This window comes from Gymnogyps californianus, chromosome 4, assembly GCF_018139145.2.
Source record: "Gymnogyps californianus isolate 813 chromosome 4, ASM1813914v2, whole genome shotgun sequence".
In the NCBI taxonomy this organism is placed as follows: domain Eukaryota; kingdom Metazoa; phylum Chordata; class Aves; order Accipitriformes; family Cathartidae; genus Gymnogyps; species Gymnogyps californianus.
This window is the reverse complement of record NC_059474.1, coordinates 50397005-50410147: the sequence shown is the minus strand read 5'-3', so window position 1 is coordinate 50410147 and position 13143 is coordinate 50397005. Positions and strand designations below refer to the sequence as shown.

Genomic DNA, 13143 nt, shown 5'->3' with positions numbered 1-13143 from the left:
AAGTTAGCCCAGGACAGGCTCAGTTCTGCTTTGGCTACTTGGCAAGCAGCAGCAGCAGTGCGAGGCCGTAGGAGAGGGGAAGGATGCTGTTGCAGGAAGTCCAGAGCAGGCAGAGCATGGGGAAGCTCTCGGTCTCCACAGCCACCAGGATGTAGGCGACGATGAGCTGCGTGAAGACCCAGGTTGTGCCACGGTAGAGGAGCTTCATGCCCTGGGAGGTGGCCCAGGCGCTGAGGAAGGGATGGATGCGGTAGTCGGCCTCCACCATGATAGCCCAGCACAGGAAACCAAAGACCTGCCCGGGCCGGAGGCCGTGCCACCAGGCAGAGAAGGCAAAGGTGGCTAGGAGTGGCTGGGCCGGGCAGCGCTGGAAGACAAGTCTCCTCAACCAGCGGGACGTGCTCTTGTTCCAGGTTCGGGCGAAGACGGCCAGGCGGTGGGTGGTCTCCAGTGTCCAGAGGTCGCGGACGGAAAGGTCTCCCTGGCCCACCTCCGGCCCAAAGCCCGCCACCTCGAGGAGGGCCTCATCCAGCACCCAGTGCAAATAGTAGGCCAGCCTGAGGAGCAGAGCCCGCGCCCAGACGGGGGGCAGGCAGCCCAGGCCGGCGCAGCCCTGCCTGCCGGCCAGCCCTCCTGCCAGCCCCGTGCGCAGCCCCTGCAGGGCCACCGCAGAGAGGCACCGCTGGCCGGCAGCCCTCAGCGGGCGGGGGAGAGCACCGCAGGACTCGGCCCGGGCCTGAAACGTGCTGAAGGAGCACAGAGGACCTCCAAGGAGGGCTGGGAAAAAGAGCAGATAGCTGCAGAAGGGCAGCGCGCGCTGCAAAAGCCCCTGGCCCAGCTGGAGCGGCATGAGCCCTTCGTGGATGTCCAGGGCCAGAGACGTAGCCTTCTGGGTGAGCAGCATGATGGCAGAGAGGGCAACGGCTGGCCTGGAAGAAGAGGGCACCCGAGAGCTGCTGAGAGTCCCTTCAACAGAGCGTTAGAGGCACGGGTGCAAGGCTGCACACGGGGGATGTGCTGTCCCATGTTCCCCAGAGTGCTGCCATGCCCGCAGAGTTGCCCACGCAGGGGGATGCAGCCGGAGCCAGAGGGGAGACTGACGGCTGTGGAACAGCGAGCCAGTGTGGCCCGGGGGGCCCTCCGCCCTCACAAAATGACCGGGAGGGCCTCCAGCCTGTGGAGGGTAGGAGTGGGAAGGAGGCAGAGCCAAGGGGTTACCTGGCATCCTGTGGGTCCAGCTCCTGCCTGTTCAGACCCAGGTGGCAGAGTGTCTGCCAGGACATCTGGAGAGCGAAGACCCAGGTGTGGGCATGAGCTGGGCTGACGAAGAGGAGGATGAGCACAGAGCCAGTGGCAGGGATGAGGAGCAACACAGCATAGCTGCCCATGGCTGTGCTGGCAAGGAGACATCCTCCGGCAAGGAGGAATATGTACCTAGAAGAGACCAGATGCCCTTTGGCTGCCCTTTGGGGAAAATGGGGCTTGAAACTCCTGCCAGGGTGTTGATAGCAGGGCTTAGTCTGGGTCCTGCAGCCTCCACAGTCCCCCTGTAGTCTCCCTCTTGGCCTCTCATGGGGCTGAGGGATCACCAGGACCATCGTGGCTGCAAGCAGGAATGGTGGGGGGACTGGGGCAGATACTGCTGGCCCTGCCTGGCCCCCATCCCAGTCACACCAGAGACAGTCCCCATTCCCTGCCCTGCTCCCCTTGCCCATGTGCTCATCCTGGTACACCCCTAAACCCATCCCTCACAACACTGGAGTGTCTGGCCTGGCTGTTTTGTTCTTAACAACCTTGATCTGGCCCCACTGCAGAGAGGAGGGACTGGGGACAGCTCACATCCAAGCCATACAAACGTCCCTACCCGAGTCAGCGGGGACTTACTACCACGTGTCCCGCTGCACCTCTGGCCAGGAGAGCCCCCAGAAAGCATCCACAGGCATGACTTGCCCTCGGCGCAGCAGCAGGGGTGACGACCACGTACCGGGCAGTCAGAGAGAGGTGCCCCGAAGCACAGAGGTGGTGGAAGAGAGCAGCAAAGGGGAAAGCCGCCAGTCGGTACGGGGCTGCAGGGAGAAGGACAAGCAGGTCTGTCCAGCGCATCGAGCACCTTGTTTCTTCAACTGCCTCTGATGCCTGGAGAAAGGACTGAGCCAAGGGCTGCTCTGGCTCCTCTTTATATGTGGCAGAACCTCAAAAAAACAGAGCAGAGCCAAGGAAACAGAGGTATCTGCAGGAAGAGGGGTATGTTTTTTGCATTCGTCAGTGCTGACTCCTTCAAGCACCTCTGTCCCAAGGTTTGTGTGTAGGTGGAAAAAGCTGGGGCTGGTTATTTGCTCTGCCAGACGCCTGGGCCATTACCACATACTTCGAAGACAGCAAGAGCGAGCTGCCGAGATAAGAGCCTCTTTGAGCTGCCACATGTGCCATGCTGGGATGCACCTCAGAGCAAAATCCCTAGGTACTCCCAGAGGCTTGGTCCTTTCTCTTTGCTTCCTCTCAGCTCAGTCCTTCACAGAAAGCTGTGGGGTTTTTGCGGCTCACTTGTTATGGGGTAGTGGTGGGGACATCCCAGTATTTAAACCCCTGGTCACGGAAAAGAGAGGATGGGCTCTGCCACTTCTCAGTGATGAGGGAGGGTAAGCCCCTCAGCCCCACCACTCAGACCAAGCTACAGGGCCTTTTCATTTACCAGAGATAAAGGAATAGCACTGTTCTCTCCAAACAACTTTTCTTCAAGTAAATAAAGAACTAAAAAAAAAATGAATGGACTCACGGAGATACTTGTGATGGTAGAAATTAGTCATTGCAGTTGAACTGTTTAAACTGCGCATTCATTCAAAAATGTGCCATATGAGAAAGCAAAAGGTCCTCTTTTGGGCCAGACTTGAAAGGTGATTTGAAGAGTCATCTCTAGTGAAGCCAGTTGCTATTGCTCTCACAATGCCACCAGCAGTATTTCATGCTAAACAGACAAAAAAGCCCAAGAAACTCAGTCTACAGGACTTGGCTCTTCGTTGTGAGATACAGCTAAGAAAAACCAGACAAATTCAAATGGAAAGCTCATGGACTTTTTTAAAAATTCAGTTGATATCTGCTTTATTTTAGGCATATGAACAGTGTGAATACAAAGAGGAATACCCTGGAATTTCCTTCTGGAAGAAAAAAAATAACATATTGGAGGGGTAGAAGAAGTAAGGTTTTCCCCTTCCTTTGATTAATGCTTCAAAATATTTAGATTAGTCTGTTTTTCAATAAAAAGAGCAAAATTGGTGCCTAAAGTTACAGAAAGAACTGTGCTCATTAAAAAAAGAACTTTTGATTTTAAAAATATATCAAGTCTGACTTTTATGAATGCTTCTACTCTTCACTGAGCTTTTCAAGCTATCATGATGTTGGAAAGCTTACCACATTGTTTGGATGAGTTATTTGGTTATAAGAAGGCGAGGGAACAAAACCCCATGGAAAAAATTATTAGAGCAAATGCTGCAGAGAAACTGGCTGTATTTTGCTGTATTTGTGCAAGGTATATTTTAAGAGCAAGCAATAGCACTGGAGAGCAGCTTTTTCCATGTCAATTTTGGCATGCATGGCATGCAGCAACAGCCTGGTTTCATGGGACTCATTCTGCCAAATCCATAGAGCCCAGTATTGACTTTGCTGAGCAAATATTTTTGAAGGCCTTTGCAGTGCCTGCTTAAGCAATTCCCTGCTATGGTTCTGCAAAAATGCCGTGGCTTGTCAAGAAGCAGAAATGAATTTCCACAGTAGCATTGGAAATGTGAACACAGTGCTCATGCCTCTCATTTTACACCATCAGATGCTGGGCGGTGGAAGTGTGATCTTAGAGCAAGCATGTGAGCCGTAGTGAAGCATGTGAGAGAGCATTATTTGCTTCATTGGCATGTACTAAACAAGCAACAGCCTGGTTCCTGGCTAAGGAATTAGTTGTTTGGTAATACAGCAGGTGAGAAGAGCAGGCTGGCCACTGTCAGAGCAAACTCTCAGCATGAAATTCAAGCAGATATGACTCTGACACTCGTTTTGGGCTAGTATCCAGAAAGTTTATAGTTGCTTTCTTGGTGGAATATAGTGCTGTTTTGGGAACAGTTTTGGTTGCCTATTGTAATGCAGCCTATACTGATCTGCTGCAGGACAAACTGCAAAGTGAAAGATGTACATTGAAAGCGAAAAAAGTTATTTTAAAGAAAAAGTCAGACTGACACGGTTTGTCTTTTCTCCAGAAAAATGCATGTAAATGGGAAGGGAGGCCATTAAATAGGATTCAGGAGGCCTGAACTGCGCTCCTCTCTTAGGCTTTCTCTGTGACTTTAGGAAAGTCACTTAACTCCCATCCACAAAACAGAGATGATAGTTTCTGTCTCCCTGTGGTGTTATAAGGCAGAATCAACCACAAACCTTGGGACTTTACATTTGGCTGTGATAGGCAGGACATGAAAGTACCGAAATGAGAAAGGAATTAAGAAATAAATGCAATGGTTTATTAAAACACAAAAATGCAAAAATCCTTCCTTTATTTTCAGGCACGAGTCCCATGCTGGCTTTTTGCAACTTGTTGCCATCACAGATTTGCTGACCACTGCCTGTAAATGGCCCACTGCTGCTTGTGGCAAAGGCCTTTTTGTCTCCCTGGATAAAGGGCCACGTCCCAGTAGTTTAAGGACAGTGTGGAAGTCTCTTATCACAGCCGTGATCCCACTCATGGAGATCTGAAGTTGTGCCTGGGGACAGGGGAGGAAAGGCATTTCCATAAGTTCTCATGTAATTTTTTATATCTTCTGTGCTTCTCAATACCCAAATCAGTAATTAAAAGTGTATGTTAATTGGCAATAAATTAAGTGAAATATCTGCAAGTCACTTTTTTGCCTGCAATACGGCCTTGCAACTCTTGAGCTCAGCCACATCAGCTGAACTTAGTGCGGGTGAGGGGCCAGCCCTGTGCCCTTCCCTGTGCCAGCAGTGGCAAAAGAGGTGATTTATTTTCTAGGCAGAATGCTATGAGGAACTCCTTTTTCTCTTTTGGTGTTGAGACCAAGGCCAGATGGAGACGGATCCTCTTGTACCTCCTAAGGTTTTGGGACATTTAGAACAGGGACTGACATCACTGGAGACCATCTCCTGGGCTGGTTCCCCTCAACCTCACCACAGAGCTCCCGAGACAGGATATATGCAGCTCCGAGGACCACGCACAGTAGCCAGTGATGGGGTAAAAAAGGTCTAGGGCTGCATGCTGCTCCCCTTCCATCCCCTTTCACATGATATGCAAGCCCTGCAGAGAGCCAGTGCTTGTCCTGGCACCTCCTTTTGGAGATGGCAGGAGCAGCTACAGCTTTTCTGATCCTGTTACGAAGCCAGCAGATCAGCTGGTGCTTTGCCTCAGAGATAAAGTACCTGGGTATGATTTGCATTGCCACTGGCTGCCAGAAAGAGTGGATGTCCTAACACCCTCAGGATGATCCTGACTCCTTCATGGCTGAGGTTTTTTCCCTTTAGCCTTCAGAAGGAACAGACAGTAACATATGCTGAAGAAGCAGAGTTGCTTCTTAGGGAAAAACACAGCAGAGGGGTGAACCAACAGCGCAATAATGGAATGGGATGTGCTGGAGGGGTGGAGCTACCCTGCAGGCAAAGGGGAAATGCCAGGAACAACCCAGACTTTCCAGCACACTCAAGTAGCTCCTGAGTGCAGGGCATCCCAGAACTGGCATTGCTGCTCTGGGACTGCTGCCCAAGATGGGTGCCACCTCTCCCATGCTCTTCAGAGCCTGTAGTGCGAGGTTCGTAGGGTAAATCACAGCAGTGATATTTTTCTCTGTCAGTGTCAGGATGATCTGAGCTGCCAGAGAACAGATGGAGAGGCTGGAGTCCTCCTCCAAGCCTTGAAGAACCAAGGTAGAAAGAAACAGAGCAGAGATCAAATCCTTGTACTTGCAGAGACCCCAGGTATTCCCTCCTGAGAGGGTCAGCCCACCCAGCTCCTTCCATGGCCAGGAGGGAGCAGGGTGGAGAAGTAAATCTGCTGCAAGTTGCCAGGCCAGGAATGCCCCTGTGGCAGGTTGACCCTGGCTAGATGCCAGGTGCCCACCAAAGCTGCTCTATCACTCCCCCTCCTCAACTGGACAGGGGAGAGAAAATGAAACGAAACGCTCGTGGGTCGAGATAAGGACACGGAGATCACTCACCAATTACCGTCACGGGCAAAACAGACTCAACTTGGGGAAAAATTAGTTTAATTTATTACCAGTCAAATCAGAGCAGGATAATGAGAAATAAAACCAAATCTTAAAACACCTTCCCCCCACCCCTCCCTTCTTCTCAGGCTTAACTTTACTCCTGATTTTCTCTACCTCCTCCCCTCCAAAGGCACAGGGGGACGGAGAATGGGGGTTTGGGTCAGTTCATCACACGTTGTTTCTGCCGCTCCTTCCTCCTCAGGGGGAGGACTCCTCATGCTCTTCCCCTGCTCCAGCGTGGGGTCCCTTCCACGGGAGACAGTCCTTCATGAACTTCTCCAACGTGAGTCCTTCCCATGGGCTACAGTTCTTCACGAACTGCTCCAGCATGGGTCCCATCCACAGGGTGCAGTCCTTCAGGAACAGACTGCTCCAGCGTGGGTCCCCCACGGGGTCACAAGTCCTGCCAGCAAACCTGCTCCAGCGTGGGCTCCTCTCTCCATGGGGCCACGGGTCCTGCCAGGAGCCTGCTCCAGCGCGGGCTTCCCATGGGGTCACAGCGTCCTTCGGGCATCCACCTGCTCCGGCATGGGGTCTTCCACGGGCTGCAGGTGGCTATCTACTCCACCGTGGACCTCCATGGGCTGCAGGGGGACAGCCTGCCTCACCATGGTCTTCACCACGGGCTGCAGGGGAATCTCTGCTCTGGCACTTGGAGCACCTCCTCCCCCTCCTTCTTCCCTGACCTTGGTGTCTGCAGAGTTGTTTCTCTCACATCTTCTCACTCCTCTCTCTCTGGCTGCGACTGCAACTCCCCTGTAACTTCTTTTCCCTTTCTTAAATATGTTATCCCAGAGGCGCTACCACTGTTGCTGATTGGCTCGGCCTTGGCTAGTGGTGGGTCCGTCTTGGAACCCGCTGGCATTAACTTTATCGGACATAGGGGAAGCTTCTAGCAGCTTCTCACAGAAGCCACCCCTGTAGCCCCCCCCACCCCCCACCCCCCCCCCGCTACCAAAACCTTGCCACGGAAACCCAATACAGCCCCAAATGCCCTTGAAATACCCCAATTCCTCTCCAGTGTGCAGGGAGTAGAGCTCTCCTCACTGGGGCAGGGCTGAGAGTTGGAGCCCACCAGTCCACGGAGGGCCCTCCAAGTGCCTTTCCCTTGAATTCCAGAAAAGGAGCACCTGAGTTACTCAAGGCACATGAGGAAGAGACATCTTGGACAGGGAGCAATTGAAAAGGATCAGGAAGACCATTTGCTGTGCTTCTTTTCCTCCTCAGCTACAATTTCTGAGTGCATTTGGGCTGCCTTTTTGCAGCAGCACAGCACCTGGATGTCAGCACTTCCATCGGAGTCCTCAGGGCTCCCTCGGCAATAGGACCAGAGCAAAGAGGACCCCCAGCCTGTGGGGCTGCATTCGGCAGAGTGTTGCCAGCAGGTGGAGGGAGGTGATCCTGTTCCTCTGCTCGGCACTACTGAGACACACCTGGAATTCTGGATCCAGTGATGGACTCTCCAGTACAAGAGAGACATGAACATACTGGAGAGAGCCCAGCAAAGGGCTGATGATGATGAAGGGACTGGAGCACCTCTGATAAGAGGAAAGGCTGAGAGAGCTGGGACTGTTCAGCCCGGAGAAGAGAAGGCTCAGGCAGGGGGACCTTATCAGTGTACTGGTAAGTACTGATGGGGAGGAATGAAGACAAGGGAGCCACGCTCTTCTTAGTGGCGCTCAGTGACAGGACAAGAGGTGATGAACACAAGCTAAAACACATGAAATCCCATCCAAACCCAAGAAAATACTTGTTTGTGTATGCGTGTGCATGTAGTGTGTGTGTTGTGTGTATGTGCTTGTGTATTGTGTATGTGCTGTGTGTGTTTGTGCTGTGTATGCGTGTTGTGTGTAGGAGTGGGTGTGTGCGTGTTGGTGTGTGTTTTGTGTTGTGAGTGTGGTGTGTGGTTGTGTGTTGTGTACACAGTGCATGTTTTGTGTGCGTTTGCGTATGTGCGTGTCATGGTTTTGTGTGTGTTCAGTGTGTGTGGGGTGGTGGTTCAGGGCTATGTGTGGCCCCAGCCAGTGCTCGGCTCCGTGGGGGTGCCAAGGGGGCCCAAGAGCAGCCTCAGGCCCAGAGAGGCCCCAGATGGGGTCAGAGGCATGTGGAGAGGGGACTGTGGGGCACATGAGGGTTTATGGGGCAGGCATGGGGGAAGCTGGGGGTACCCAGGGAGTTATGAGGCATGTGGGAAGCTGGGAGACCCTGCAGGAGGTACGGGGCATCCAGGAAAGCAATGTGACACCTAAAGGGTCAGGATACCGGGGGAGAGAGTTGGGTGCACATCCAGGGGATCAGGGGGACCCTGGGGGGGTTATGGGGCACCCAGGGGAGTTGTAGAACACCCAGGAAAGGGGAGTCTATGGGGCACAGGAGAGGTCAGAGGCATCCTAGGGGGCTATGGGACACCCAGGAGGCTGGGAAAACCCAGGGGTTTATGAGGCACATGGGGGACCAGGTCCACCTTGGACAGGGTTGGGGGCACCCAAGGGGGCTCAGGGGCACCCAGAGAGGGGTAGGATCGCAGGGTCCACCCAGAAGCTGATGCCGGAGCCCAGGCCTGTGGCACCTCCTTTATTGCGGGCCCTAACGGAGCCCCCAGCGGGAGGGAGAATCCACGTCCCCACCTACAGCCCCCCCATGTCAAGCCTCACTGGGGGGGCGCGTGGGTGCCAGCAAGGTGCACAGGCAGCCCGTCAAGGCAGGCGACACGCACGTGGTGCTGGAGCTGCCGGGCCCGGTAGGCGCAAGGGGGCTTGGTGTTCCCGCCCCGCAGGCGGCAGGCTGTGAGGCCCATGGACGTTGGGGTGCTGTGGAGCCCCGCTGCGTCAGGCGTCTGGGTGCAGGCAGCCACCAGCTCCTCAGCCGGTGCGTGCACAAAGGTGTTGGAGGGCTTGCAGGGCCGCCCCGGGGCCGTCACCCGCCGGCGTGCCAGCATGGTCTCGCAGTAGCGATGCGCCGCGAGCACGGATGTCTGGGGGTGGTCCACATGCTGCCGCAGGAACTTCTCATAGCGGCTCTCGCCCACCGCCCCTGCCAGCGCTGCCAGCAGCAGGGCCATGCATAGGGCCCAGCCTGCCATGGGCACCTGTGGAAAGTGGGGTCAGGGCCATCCGGACTTCTGGGCCCCCAGCTGGAAACCCCACCCTGGATGCTCGATTCTTCTACAAATTTCCCCTCCCAGACACCTGGGCCCCTTACAAATCCCCTCTAAATGAATGGGGACCCCTCCCTGGACACCTGGGCCATCTGTGGATCCCACCTGGATGCCTGGGTCCCCTACAGTTCTGCACTCCCCAGAAGCCTGGGTCACCTCTAGAACACCCCCCCTGGACTCCTGGGTCCCCTATAGATCCACCCCTTGCCCCGACACCTGGAACCCCTACACATCCCCCCTCCCCCACTGGATGCTTGGTTCCTCACAGTCCCCTCCCGCAGACACGCTGGTCCCCTACGCATCCCTCACCCGCACCTGTGTGTGTGCCTCAGTTTCCCTTATGGCCTCGGGGTCTCTGGGATCCCTCCCACTCCTCCATGCCTCTTTTATACGGGCCCCAGCGGGGCCCAATGGGCAAGGATCCAGGAGGAGGGGCAGGGCAAAGAGCAAGGTCCAGCAGATGTGTGGGGGGAGCTAGGCGTCCAGGAGGCCCCACTCCCCCTTGCGGCCCCCCAAGGTCATTAGGTAGTCATTAACAAACCACGTGACTGGCTGCGCACGTCCCCTTGGGTGCCCCCTGCCCATGTTGCCTTGCACCATGCGTTCTGGCCTCGGCCACGTGTCCCATGGGGGACAGGACGCCTGGGTCCCCTTGGGTGGCAGGGCAAGATACCTAGTTCCCTGGTGGGGGGGCAGGATGTCAGCGTCACCTCTGGGGCAGCTGACAGACTCTCCTGCCCCTCTCGGATGATGTGGTATGTCCACGGCTGCCCCGCATTGCTTCGGGAGCTGTGTGTCCCTTCCCCCTGTGCCCCCTTGCAGGCAAGTTCGTACCCCTGGGAAGTGCCAGGATGCCTTTTGCCCCACCGTTACCTCACAGGCTCCCAGCTGCTCCACTGAGGCAGAGACAAGCAAAGAACCAGGAGCCAGCCTGAGCCCATCAAAAACGCACCCCTTTCCCTTGACCATCAGGGAGAACCTGATGGAGCCCCAAGGAGAGCGTGTCCCCTCCAGAGGGAGAGGCATATGGTGCCCAGCAGAGGCTGTCACCACCGGGTGCAAGTGGTCTCCATCCTCCTCTTCAAAGACATGATAGAGACTGCGATGGGAAGTGGCAAATGGAGGATGAGGAAGAAAGCGGAAAGGAGCCCTCAGCTGCCCTTCTTCCACATGAGCAACAAAGTTTGACCCCACCAGTGATTCAGGGAGGACAATGACACCGGATGCTGACACTCCACAAGTGGGCCTCAGCACTAGGGCCACGGGCTGCTGAGAGATGCACCCTTTGAGTGTGTGTCACTGTCAGACCTGACCTACTTGTCCCCAAGGACAGCACACAGCTGCCCCCCTGTCTGTCCCAGGCCCATCATGTCCTTCAGCCTGGGGTAGGCTCGATCCTGGGCACCACCTTCCCCAAAAGAGCTGGAAAAGGTCTAAGAGTGGCCATGATGAAGGTGAAGAGTGCCCTGCCCTGGGCTGTGGAGGCATCTCTACAGCTCTGTGGGCCTCTCAAGAAATCCTCCTTAAAGTTGCACAGCCTCTGCAGTGGGAACAGCTCAGGCACCTGGCCAAAACCTCACAGACACGGAAGATCAGCACAGCCCCCTTGCTGACTCTTTGAGGCTGACAAGACGCTTGCTCCTGCTGGGCACGGAAGCAGGATGGGGGCTCTCATCACCACCCCCTGGACACACTCTGCCTTCCACTGTCCTGGTGTGGGTAGGAAGGGGATGGTGTCCCCAGGAGGAGGAACAAGCCTGGATGCCTGGCAAAGGTCTGCATCAGCCCTGCATCCCAGTGCTGTCTCTAGCTGGCATGGTACAGGTACCCGTGCTAGAGCCTACCCTACCTGGAGGACCCTCAGGCCTCCTTGCCAGAGGTTGCTGTGAGGTGCATCGGTGAGCCACAACCTGTGGTCCCCTCTTGTCCCAGGGGAGTCCCAACTGCCCGGCGCTGGCCTGGGCACCGCATCTCCCTCTCCCATCCCTGCCCACACAGGTGAGCTGACGGGAGCCTCCTCTGGCCCCATGCACTCCCCTTGGCTGCTGTCCTGTGCCGCCCCAGGGTCAGCCCTGCCCACAGGGAGGCAGGCGGATGGTCAGGCTGTCATGGCCTGGCAGGGCTGTGCTGCTGGCGAGTGCGGGGGTGACGGGCTGCGTGTGCCTAGGGCTCACTGCGCAGCACACGAGGCTTCAGAGCGAGAAGCTGCAGACTGTCTGTGTGGGTTAGTGAGGGCAGCGTGCCCTGCCCCAGGCAAGGCGGGCTCTGCACCCCTGTGCAGAGGGGAGAGGAGGAATCAGTCGAGGCACTGGGGGCAGCCCAGACCAGCAACTTCTAGCTGGCCCCGTGGTGCCCCAGCTTCCTCATAGCGTGGGGTGGGCTGGCGCTGTCTGGAGATGGTGCCTGGGTTCTCTGCAGACACAGGGCTTTGATCTCCACTCTCTTTCTTTCTATCTCAGCCCTTCAGCCCTTGGAGAATGACCACCATCCCTTGGTCTCTGCCCTGGCAATACAGACCATCCTCAACCTGAAGCCTCCAGAGGAAAAGCCCCTGTCCAGATCTAACCTGTGAGCCGTGGGCTACTGGCTGCACAGAACCTGCAGGAGGTGGCACCTGCCTTTTGGGCTGTTGCTCTGTTTGAGCACAGCCAGAGCAGCAAACCCCATTCCAGGGTGCTCTGCCCACTGGGGCCCCACATCTGCACAAGCCTGATAGCCACTGTCACCCCTGGCTGCCTGCAGGACAGCTGCCCTGCTCAGGCATCTCCCATCCCCAGCGCTGTGCTGTCACTGAGTACCTATGTGTTCAACCAAGGGGCTGCAGAGCAGCACTCCGTGTGCTCCAGGGGCCAAGCAGCTTGCTGGCTCCCTGGGGACACAGGGGTGTGCTGTAAGGCACACGGAGGAGGTTGGGGTGCCCCAGAAAGGAGCTCTGAGGGCCACAAGGGGTTGTGTGGTGGGGTGAGGCTGAGAGAGAGGCAGTGCAGGGCTCTTGCTGGATCTCAGCAAGAAAGGCCCGACAACAAACAGCTTAAGAAGAGAAAAGCTTTAATAAGGTAGAAGAAGAATATAGATAGCAAGTAAACCTTAACGTCTCAAGTAAATCATAGATAGCGAGTAAATCTTACGTCACAGGCCTGTGCCTGCCCAGGTTGACTGTGATGTGGCTCACTATCTGCTGAAAGTGCAGCGGTCTCAATGGTCAGGATCAACAGGTTTCACCCCTTCATCCACACGCAGCTCACCTTTCCCAAAGACGTCGTACGTTACAGATGACCTTAACAACAGAGGGGCTTCTCCAGCCCAAAGGATGGGGCCCAGTAGAGCTGGTGTGGCCTGTTCAAGATCACTAACTCCTCAAATACAGTGTCTGTCACAAGGCTCCTAATACACTGGGTGCACCGAGAGGTGCAAGGAGGATCCTGGAGCATCCCGAAAGGCACACAGAGGCCACTGGGAAGGCCCGAGAGGTACGCAGAGCCCCCAGGGTCACCCCAAAAGACACAAGGAGGGGCCTGGGATGCCATGAAAGGCACAGAAAGGTCAAAAGTGATGCGTTGGCAAGCATGCCAAGGCTGCCTCAGCATGGAGGCCTCAGAGTGTACCAAAAGATCCCAAAAGTCCAAAACCAAGAAGTCCTTGGGGAGGGGATGGGACTGAAAGGCACAGAAGGGCTCTGTGGGGCTACGAAAGGCACAGAAAGGCCAACATGGGAGAACAGAAAGGCACAGG

The 13143-nt window shown here is 55.7% G+C and overlaps 2 protein-coding genes across 2 annotated transcripts; both read right to left on the bottom strand.

The window, feature by feature from the left end:
* Positions 1 to 34: 34 nt before the first annotated feature.
* Positions 35 to 2103, bottom strand: MBOAT4 (membrane bound O-acyltransferase domain containing 4). The gene is made up of 3 exons (XM_050896728.1): positions 1985 to 2103; positions 1219 to 1434; positions 35 to 929 (listed from the first exon to the last, which is right to left on the bottom strand). The coding sequence occupies exons 1-3, from the start codon at positions 2101 to 2103 to the stop codon at positions 35 to 37; spliced, it is 1230 nt and encodes a 409-aa protein (XP_050752685.1).
* A 6801-nt stretch (positions 2104 to 8904) lies between these two features.
* LOC127016241 (ribonuclease CL2-like) lies at positions 8905 to 9336 on the bottom strand. The gene has a single exon (XM_050896614.1). It carries the CDS (start codon positions 9334 to 9336, stop codon positions 8905 to 8907), a length of 432 nt encoding a protein of 143 aa, XP_050752571.1.
* Positions 9337 to 13143: the final 3807 nt, after the last annotated feature.

Excerpts from the sequence above, each read along its gene's own strand:
- MBOAT4 (XM_050896728.1), bottom strand. The coding sequence starts at position 2,103 with ATGCGCTGGACAGACCTGCTTGTCCTTCTCCCTGCAGCCCCGTACCGA. Across the intron at positions 1,435-1,984 it reads CACCTCTCTCTGACTGCCCG|GTACATATTCCTCCTTGCCG; the intron begins GTACGTGGTCGT and ends GGTCTCTTCTAG. Across the intron at positions 930-1,218 it reads CTGGACCCACAGGATGCCAG|GCCAGCCGTTGCCCTCTCTG; the intron begins GTAACCCCTTGG and ends CTCTTCTTCCAG.
- LOC127016241 (XM_050896614.1), bottom strand. The coding sequence starts at position 9,336 with ATGGCAGGCTGGGCCCTATGCATGGCCCTGCTGCTGGCAGCGCTGGCA.